The sequence below is a fragment of the Sander vitreus genome, chromosome 1 (assembly GCF_031162955.1).
Source record: "Sander vitreus isolate 19-12246 chromosome 1, sanVit1, whole genome shotgun sequence".
Lineage (NCBI taxonomy): Eukaryota > Metazoa > Chordata > Actinopteri > Perciformes > Percidae > Sander > Sander vitreus.
In genome coordinates, this window is record NC_135855.1 from 32836128 (window position 1) to 32845896 (window position 9769).

Genomic DNA, 9769 nt, shown 5'->3' on the forward strand with positions numbered 1-9769 from the left:
TATTTAGAAATACTGTGTCAATTAAAAAACAAAATGTGTGTAAACTCTTTCCCAATAATAAAAAAGGGAGGGACACTGGCTTTAAGTGTTCTTAAACGTAACACTTGCCAGTTTGACTTTTTAACCGATGTCCTCTTTAGGCGAGTCTCCACGTTTCAAAGTTTCTTCTGCATCCGTGCATTAAAAGGAAACTGCAGACCAAAAAAAAAAAAAGTTAATCAGTCACTGACACCAAAATGCTTACTGTTGTGCAAATGGCCAAAATTGAGAATTATCACAAAAAAAATGTGGTGGGACAGACGCGAACAATTAACAAATGAAATAGATTGGCGAGCCATAAAATGAGATTTGAAACCCCATTCAAATAAGAGCTGGCGACGTCAGTGCACTTATCCGGGAGAAGAAGAGCTAGAGAGAGAGAGAGAAAGAGAGAGAGAGAGGGAGAGAGAGAGGGGGGGGGGGGAGAGGGAGGGAGGTAGGTGGAGAGAAAGAAAGAGAGAGAGGCTGTTTGGTGTGCGGTGTGTATGAGAGGGATGAGATTTGAGAAATAGGAGGGGCTTCTAAACGACTAGAAATGTCAATCTGAGCAAGGGAGTCCCAATAATCTAAAGCAATCTGTAAGGACCTGACCTTAGTCCATCCAGATCAATAGGGAAGTGAGGGTGGAAAGAAGAAGAAGAAGAAGAAGAAGAAGAAGAAGAAGAAGAAGAAGAAGAAATAAGGGGCGCAACCGGATCGTTTACACTGGCTGTTCCCGAGGAAATATAGACTTCCCTTGCTTGCACCTTTTGTTGCTCACATGCTCACACTGTAAAAGTGGATATCGAGGCAATTCCCTTGCTTTGTGTGATTGCAGCAGACTTTTTCCCCTTTTCCTACCACCATGTCTTTCCCTCAGCTGGGATATCAGTACATCCGACCGATATACCCGCCGGAGCGCCAGGGGATCGCCAGCAATGCCCGGGCCGGGACAGAGCTCAGTCCGTCCGGCGCACTCTCCAACGTCCTCTCCACTATGTATGGATCTCCTTTCGCCGCAGCAGCGCAGGGCTATGGAGCGTTTCTGCCCTACTCAAACGATATATCAATTTTCAATCAATTGGTGAGTCACTCTGCTCTCTCTTAACTCATCCATAACTTTTATGTTTTGAAAATAAAAGAAATAAAGAAGTTTTTAGGAAAGGTTTGCTGGCACGTTTTAAGTGTAAACTTTTGGAGCGCCGTGGTGTAGGCTGTAGCTACTTTGTCGCTGAAGCTTTTGTGAAATTTAGTTAAAAAGTGGCTAAAAAGTAACACATGAACACACTGTGCTTCATATGCTTATTGACAGCACACCATGTCCTGAAACTGAAAGCAAAGAAAGTTAACAAAAACTTGCTGTATATGAGGTTTACATGTAGGTTGGGAAATAAATTCATAAAAAGTAAAGTCTAGTCCGTGCAAGTGTTTCGTTTGAAATAAATGAAAAGTAGGCCTAGTTTAATTTTCCATTCAGTTGCTAAGCTTGTGGTACGTAAATAACGATTGGAGATGTGACAAACATACATTAACAGTATTGTTTGTTTACACTTTAATAATAACTTAAATGTTTGTTTTATTACTGTGAATCCACGTCATACTGTGAGGCGTGGTTATATTTGTCATGATGAAGGATTACAGGCAAAGTTTCCTATATGGCATTACTATTTTATATTAATATAGCCTAATAAATCCCTCTGACTCTTTGGTTCTTTGTCTTTTCAGGGTGCTCAGTATGAACTGAAAGACAGTCCCGGTGTCCAGCACCCAGGGTTTGCCCACCATCACCCTGCTTTTTACCCATATGGCCAATATCAGTTCGGTGACCCGTCCAGACCCAAAAACGCCACCAGGGAGAGCACCAGCACCCTGAAGGCCTGGCTCAGCGAGCACCGCAAGAACCCCTACCCAACCAAGGGAGAGAAGATCATGCTGGCCATCATCACCAAAATGACCCTCACCCAGGTGTCCACCTGGTTCGCCAACGCCAGGAGGAGGCTAAAGAAGGAGAACAAGATGACCTGGGCCCCCCGGAACCGCACCGACGAAGAGGGAAATGTGTACGGCAGCGATCACGAGGGGGAGGAGGGGGACAAGAGGGAGGACGAGGAGGAGATCGACTTGGAGAACATCGACACGGAAAATATTGAGAACAAGGACGACTTGGACGACCAGGACGACCTGCACTCAGATATGAAACTCGACGGGAGGAGTGACTCTGAGATTTCTGACGGCTATGAGGATTTACAAGGGCCCGACCAGAGGTTTCTAAAGGCTGTGGGGAAAGAGGGCAAAGACGTGGAGAGAGGAGGAGAGCACTTCCACAGCCACCACCACCACCACCACCATCACTCTTCTTTGGACACCAAAGCGTCCCAAGCAAACGGCGAACAGCTCAAACTGAACCCCGTGTCCGTTAGTTCACCCCCCTCAGAAAACAGCCCTGCCCCAGCCCAAAAGCCAAAGATCTGGTCTTTGGCAGAGACAGCCACGGCCCCTGACAATCCGCGCAAATCGCCACAAATGAACGGCAGCAATTCCGCAGGACCGGCCGCCCAGACCCTTATCGCCCCTCATAGACTCATCTCTTCTTGTCCCGTTGGGAAAATCCAGAACTGGACGAACCGAGCCTTCTCGGCGCATCAGCTGGCTTTACTGAACTCAAATCATTATCTGGGACTGGCAAACCAGGCCACTGCCACCGGCCTGGCCCTCTACAGCAGCAGGCAAACGGAGGACAGGAGTCATAGTTCAGAGACTTCAGTCACAGGTACATGTCCCCGACACTGAGACGCGCATGTATAAATAACTACAAAAAAAAAAACAAAGACACTAGTCATTGCCCGTCATTCATTTCTATTACTTTCGACCTCCCTTTGCCTTCTTTGCCTCTTCATGGATTTTTTTTTTCTCTCTTTAGGCCACACAGATGAACAGTGTTACAATGTTATAGCTTACAGAATACAGTTGTGCGTGAAGTATGACTGTGTGTGAGTGTGCGAGGTGTGTGTAGCTGCTTTGAAAAATGTCCGAGAGGATTGTGAAAACCTCGTGAGAAAGCATTTAAGAAAAAAGTCAAAAGTTGAATTGGGTGAAAACTGTTCTTGATTTCCGTTCCCCTTCCTTCCTTCCTTCCTTCCTTCCTTTATTTGGCGTTGTTACATGATATTAAGGCCCATGTGCTTGTATTCAATGGTTTACATAAATTCATCAACCAACTCGTTTTCAACAGTAAATTCACTGAGACCCAGGATGGGCTCTGATAAAAGGCAGTCCAATGAATACATTTTTTAATTTTCATTGCCACCATTTCAGAGAGATCTAGTGCCTTGGATGCAGAGAAAAAGTTGTTAAAAACAGCTTTCCACCCAGTTCAAAGATAGCGAGGCTGTCAATTAATGACATGTGGGAATTATAATTTTGTTATGCCATATCACGTTTTCTTTTTTAAACGCCATATTCACCCAAATTAGCTTTTATTCTAAGATGTTTTTTTTTTTTTTATCCTTGTGTGCGCGCTTGTGTTATTTCGTCAAGGCCTATGTTACACTTACTTGTTTGGTCATGCAAATGAGCTCAATGCAAATTCACCACAGGCTCGTTTTTGAAAGGCAATTGTCACTTTTTTGTCACTTTGTTTTTTATTTCTCCCCGAGGCTATTATTAGTAGATTTTTTTTTGGATCACTACAACCACCCCCCCCCCTCCCCCCCCCCCCCCCTCTGTGGGTTTTAGGCCTCAGAACCAACTAGAAGCAGAAGGTTCTTTCGTCTCTCTCTCCTCTCCATAACCTCTCACCCATCCTCTTTATTATTTTATTTTAATTTGAATATGGAATGTAAAATAAGAATAATACATCTCTGTATACTTACATTGTAAGCATGTCCTGTGTAAAACTGCTAATGTAATAATGTATGAACCTGTAGTCTGTGAGTTTTTGTTTTCTTTTTGTAAGTTCTGTGAGGATTTGATGTTCAAATGTTTTGTATATAAAGTTAAGAATATGTACATACTTGTGAACCAAATTGTACAAGAAAGTCTATATTTTGGCTAATAAATGAACTGCTGCAACTTTAAAAAAAAAATATATATATATATATATATATGTTGGTTTTTGGCCGAGGTATTTCGACAGCTGCTTTTTGATGGTGGCTGTTATTGTGCATTGCAGCTTGAATTGCATTGCTTTGGTTTTTGTGTTAGTGGACAGCCTGAGGCACATTCTCAGTGGCAGTGATAAGTAAATATTCGAGAGGGATTTATCACACTTTTGTAGTGGAGGGATTTAGGGCTAATTAGCCAGTATTGCGGCATACATTTGAATATTAATGTTGTGGGATTATCCTTATATAGAGGCGTAGCGGTCGTATTTAAATGAATAATTCTTTCATTAATTTTCGTCTGAAATTGTTTGGTCTATAAAAGAGACTTTAGGAAATGAATGGCTGTTAGATGGTCGTCGGTATTTGGTAAGAGCGCTTTCAGCTGATCCTAAAGATGGATTTGGGCTTTACAGTGCAACTCCCAGATCTCATCATGCTCAATTTGTAATGCTTTTGCTCTTCACATATATCATACATTTTCCTCAACCAACGCTGCTCCTTGGTGTAATTGTAATATATGGTCGCTGTAGAACTAATAATAACATCATCTATTTTGTTTGCCCGTGATGTGATCATTTGCATGTGGGAGCCCTTATCAGAGGAAGTTTATGTAAACTTGGTGTTGGAGCTCCCTCTACAGTCACTCGCAGTCGGCCATGTTCCTGTGCGCTGACACACACATTCTGCTCATGTAGTCTCAGGTTTATTTTTATTTTTTTTAGCCCATTCTTAATCTATCCCTCAGTTGTGATATGAAATTCGATAGTAACATTTTGCTCCTATAAATCTGTCACAATATTATACGTTTTTAACGTGTTTCCAAGCCTTAGTGTTGTGATTTTATGATGTAGTGCATATGTCAAAAATAATCAGCAGACTTGTTTATATTGCGTCGAAAAGGACATGTAAAAAAAAATAATCATCATTTTTAATGTTAATTTTGGCCCTAATGTTTGAAAAAAAGAAAACGAAAACACAGAGCCGTTTTCAGTTGCATGCAACAAACCATTTAGGCAATAATATTATGCAAATATTTACAAAAATGCACAATGTAGCAAAACTGGCAACATATTTCGTAGATAAAATGTAGCTTCTTTTTTTTTAGACTCGCCAATGGCTGAAGTATTAAACAATCTTTTATGGCTGCATGCTTAAGATGCTTAAAATATTACAGGACTTCTCAATTATCCTTAAAAGCGCATTCAGTCGTTTCACTTCCTTTAAAAAGAATCAGGTATGATGAGATAAAAGACGTTGAAAAATAAAGGTAAAAAGGGAAGAAAAAAAAAAAGTAAAAAAAGAAATGCCGTCAGTATTCCTATTATTCAAATTTTGCCGAGATTATAAAAACATATTCAGCCTTTAAAAGACTCAGATGATACATGAAAGTCTTAGTAATGCAAATTATTATGTTTTATCCATCTTATTTATCAGCAGGAAAAAAAAATATATTCATGTCTACAACGTTCAAAAAATGTATTTTGGGAGACAAACTTTGCTTTCCTAATTTACCCTAGATACTCTGAACGAAAACCGTCAGTTTTCGTTGGTATTGTAATTATTTATTGATTTCAGATTTGTATTTATTTTCATAGTTTACATTTTAAAGGACTTGAGTTTATGATTGCATTTATATTTTTGTAAAACCGCACAAACACAGACAGAGACACCCGTCTGTCACACATTCCTCGACTAGACTCAGATGGTCAACGAGGACAATATCTGGTTACGTCTGCCATTCAGGGCAGCGAAGATTCGCTCGAACTGTATCCTCTCTAGGTTTATGATATGCTTTAAACAAACTCAGGCGAGGGAAAGACTCCGGAGTCTTTTGGAGCTCCTCTCACCATGTTGCTTTCCTGTCTAATCAATCATCTTCCTTGAGAGCCCCGACTAACTGCGCAATGCATATCCATAAGTGACACCAGCCAGCTGATTGATGTAATAGTTTTTTTTTCTTGTTCTTTTTGAACATTCTTGCCCACTGCCTTTTTCTAAAGGAAGTAGCTTTGCATGACCAGCATTACACTAACACTGATCAGTTTTTCACAATAAATGAGGTTTTCATATGGAATTTTACAAGGTAAGAAAAATCATTTAAAAAAACGTTATAAACCCTTTATACATTTATAAACAGTTTGATATGACTTGACGTGTATTATGAATCACTGTTCCTTCATAGATTTATGTCAGCTTACTGTAAATAAAAAAATAAATATTTTTTTCACTTTTTCTATAAATAAAAGGTGGGCTGTGAGGGCAGCCAGCTGCATGTGAGCACACTGAACCTTATAAATAACGACGTTTATTTCCTCACTGTTCACAGGACGTTTGCTCCTGAGGGGCCCAGAACAAGCCAACTCTTGATCATGAGGATTCAATTGAAATGCTACTGAAGGGCCAGTGATCGTGTCTAGAGCTCAGGGCCTCTCCTCTGATCAGTGCATGAAATTAGGGATTAAAATGCCTATGCAGAAACAAAGTAATCATGCCTGCTTATGTCGCCATACGTGTCCAACCTGCTCCCGGTTACAAAGAGCAAATGGAATGCATTAGCTAACATCTTGCTCTGAGCTACACAGGGAGCATTTCCAGTGGGGCATGGTGTGTCACTCGTTTCTTCGCACATTAAGTGGATGTTCTCCTGGCTAATGAGCAATAATCAACATTGACTCCTCTTCTTATTTCTGAGGTCCATGCTGCATTAAATGCTCAGAGTCTGCAGGGCACACTGTAGCCCTGTTGTACTCAACTGCCTAAAAAGCACAGGGTAATCTTCTCCACATGAGACGGTAAGAGAAGTAAAGAAGTTAAGATGGAATTTAAAATATTAGGAGGGTACTTGCTGGAGGCTTAAAAACAACTACAAAATAATCAAAATGTGACTTTGTGGATTCTTCAGGTTCAGATATCTCACATTGTAAGGCAAGAGATCCTCAAACCGTCATGCAATTATTCACAAATTAATGGATGCTTCTGCAGTACGAATAGTGTGGGATAGCTTTTGACATACAGTAGTTCAAATTAATTGCACTTCATTTCTAATCACATTGCTTGTGTTGTCCTGAGCGCTGTTGACTGCTGCTGCCTTTTGCCCTCAATACTCTGAGGCAGGACTACATACAGCTATGTGCAGTAGGAGGAAAAAGCAATGTGCTGGTAAACAGCCATTTAAAAGGGGGAAAAATCTGAGAAAGATGGAATCATTAAAAGGAAATCTAATCTGTCTCTCCAAGTGTTCATTGATCTGGGAGAAGGTGGACGGCAGTATCAGGCGGCTGAAAGGGTCTGGCCAATGGAGCCATCAGAGGTTCATGAGTGAATGGGGAGAAACCATGGAGTAAATAAACACTAGAGCAGCCCATTGGAGAGGGCCAGAAGTGCCCTGTGAAAGAGGAGGCCGCTGCAAATAAAGGGGGTCAGTCCTGTGTTTTCACCTCATCCACCCCTTCTGTCATTGTAGCCCCACCACCAGTGCCACCCCCTCCTCCTCCTACCCCCAGGCTGGCCCGTTCTGCCACACCCCCTCCTGCCACCGAGACAGACAAATGTCACCTCCTTTGTGGACCTAGTCGGGCTTAGAAGCGGCCCACTGTCTTTGTGCGGTGGACTAATCCTTTTATGAGCCACTGTCGACTGCGCCCCCCGCCCCCCACCCAGCGCTTGCCCTGGCAAAGAGAAGGCTGCCCTTTTGCGAGCACTCGGCCTGTGTGTTAGCTGACCGCAGGAGGAGCAGAGATCTGCTCTCTGGAACACATGTCCCACACACCACATACCTTCATACACAGGCTTACAGGGCCACGACACTCCACAGCAACTTGTTACAGCAGTCACACTCTAGAGCTGAAAGAAGAGAAGGTGGGAAGCTCAATTTTACCCCTGCCGAAGATATGCGACTTCTGTGTCTCCTGCATGTTTTATGGCACATTCATTATTGAGAATGTGAGTGAAAGTGCAGCGGCAACACGTTAAAGAATAGCCAGGGAGAAGGGAGAGAGGGCTTGTTGTGTTTCCCTGGGCTGAGCAAAGGACAAAAGGCCCAGAAGGAGTGACATTCTCTGGGGCCGAAGCGGGAGAGAGGGAGGGCACTGATTTCATGCCTTTTGTTGATGGAGGTTAGAGAGAGGAATTCTTTCACTGAATCCGAAAGGCAACAAGTGGGGAAGGGGGCGGCAGACCGACAGGCCAGAGGGAGAGGCGTTGGGGCTTTTGCCGTTCACCCAGCTGAAAGATTGTGCTTTTCTCAGCCCCCTTCAGATCCTTCAGACAGGCCAGAGTTACAGGGCAATTATGGAAATGCAGCTTTGAAGCCAAGCATAGCTGTCTTTCCGTTCTTCCTCAGGACAAAGCAAAGGCAATACAGGCTTTTTATGCAGCCTGCTATATAAAACATGTTCAGCCCCATTATGTGTATGTTCCCAACTTTTCCTCTCTTACTCACACACTACTGTAGTTAGTGTTGACATTTGTGAATGAAAAAAAAATATAGTAGCTTTTTTTTTTTTATATATATATATATATATATAGAAATATTACTGGGAAAATTTTTCACATCTTTGTGGTGAAAAGCTGCATTCCTTCACATCTTTACAATGTAAATCTGCCTGTAAAGCATTTACCAAGGAGATGAGCATAGGGCTGGGTTTATAAAAGAACGCCTGGCCTCATAGCTTCTTCCAACAGCTGCACGCTTTTACCAGCCTGATGTCCCCTCTCCACACCCTCTCCACTCACACGTCACTAACAGAGGCCCAGCAAACCATCAGCCCTGCGCTTTCTCAGCTTTGTACATTAGTCAGCGGTGTAGCACAGAATTTCGCCACCTCGTGTGAACTAATAAGACACATTTTCTCCGGCTTTTGAGAGGATCACATGAGAGTGATGTCTCTACATCACCCGACACAGCAGAGGCCTTGTACAACAGTGCCTTTACACTCCGAGCATATCTGACAAATGCCAATATTCCGGCTTTCACTCATCACTGTTAATGAGAGGGCATATTTTGGACGTTTCCAATATTTGTACAGACTTCATATATTGTGAAGGTTCTTTTATTCACAGTACCAGGCGGAGAGGACAAGGGTGGGGTAGGGTGGGGGTGTATTCATGACTCCTCAGGATTGGCTGACTGGTGAAGGGAACTTAATAAATTCTTCCTCCTTGGAACACTGTCAAACAAGTCCTTTCTTACATCTCCCATGAATACATCACCAGCGAGCTTGATTGATTAGAGACCCTCAGAAGAGGGTGAACCGATGAACCAACTCCCCCGGTGTGATTAATAGACTTTATTAAGAGAGTCCTCTCGTTTTTAATAATGGTAATGTAAAGGAAGGCGTTGGGAGTAGGGGGTGCGCAGGAAGTCTAACGATGATCACTGGCGCTGTCCCCCTCTTTGATCCACATCCCCTTTAGTTTAAGTTCATTTTCTCAGCCTCCAACTGGCTATATCCATCACCTCCCTATCAGTGCCACACACTGCAGATATGAGGTTCCTTTTATATACTGTTTTCACTTTTGTGCCTGCATACTGCCAATATGCAACTTTTTAAAAAGTCTCTCGTGGGAGAAGAAGAATTGATTTGGATTCGTACACACAGTTTACAGCCAAATGAAATTTGCTCAGTATCCATGAAACATTTTTAATA

General features: G+C 42.4%; 1 protein-coding gene across 1 annotated transcript; it reads left to right on the forward strand.

The window, feature by feature from the left end:
- Nucleotides 1–553: 553 nt before the first annotated feature.
- irx3a (iroquois homeobox 3a) lies at nt 554–4563 on the forward strand. The gene is made up of 2 exons (XM_078252782.1): nt 554–1102; nt 1744–4563. The coding sequence occupies exons 1-2, from the start codon at nt 884–886 to the stop codon at nt 2806–2808; spliced, it is 1284 nt and encodes a 427-aa protein (XP_078108908.1). The 5' UTR covers nt 554–883; the 3' UTR covers nt 2809–4563.
- Nucleotides 4564–9769: the final 5206 nt, after the last annotated feature.

Coding starts and splice junctions, on each gene's coding strand:
- irx3a (XM_078252782.1), top strand. CDS start 884: ATGTCTTTCCCTCAGCTGGGATATCAGTACATCCGACCGATATACCCG. Junction 1,103..1,743: donor TATCAATTTTCAATCAATTG/GTGAGTCACTCT, acceptor TTGTCTTTTCAG/GGTGCTCAGTATGAACTGAA.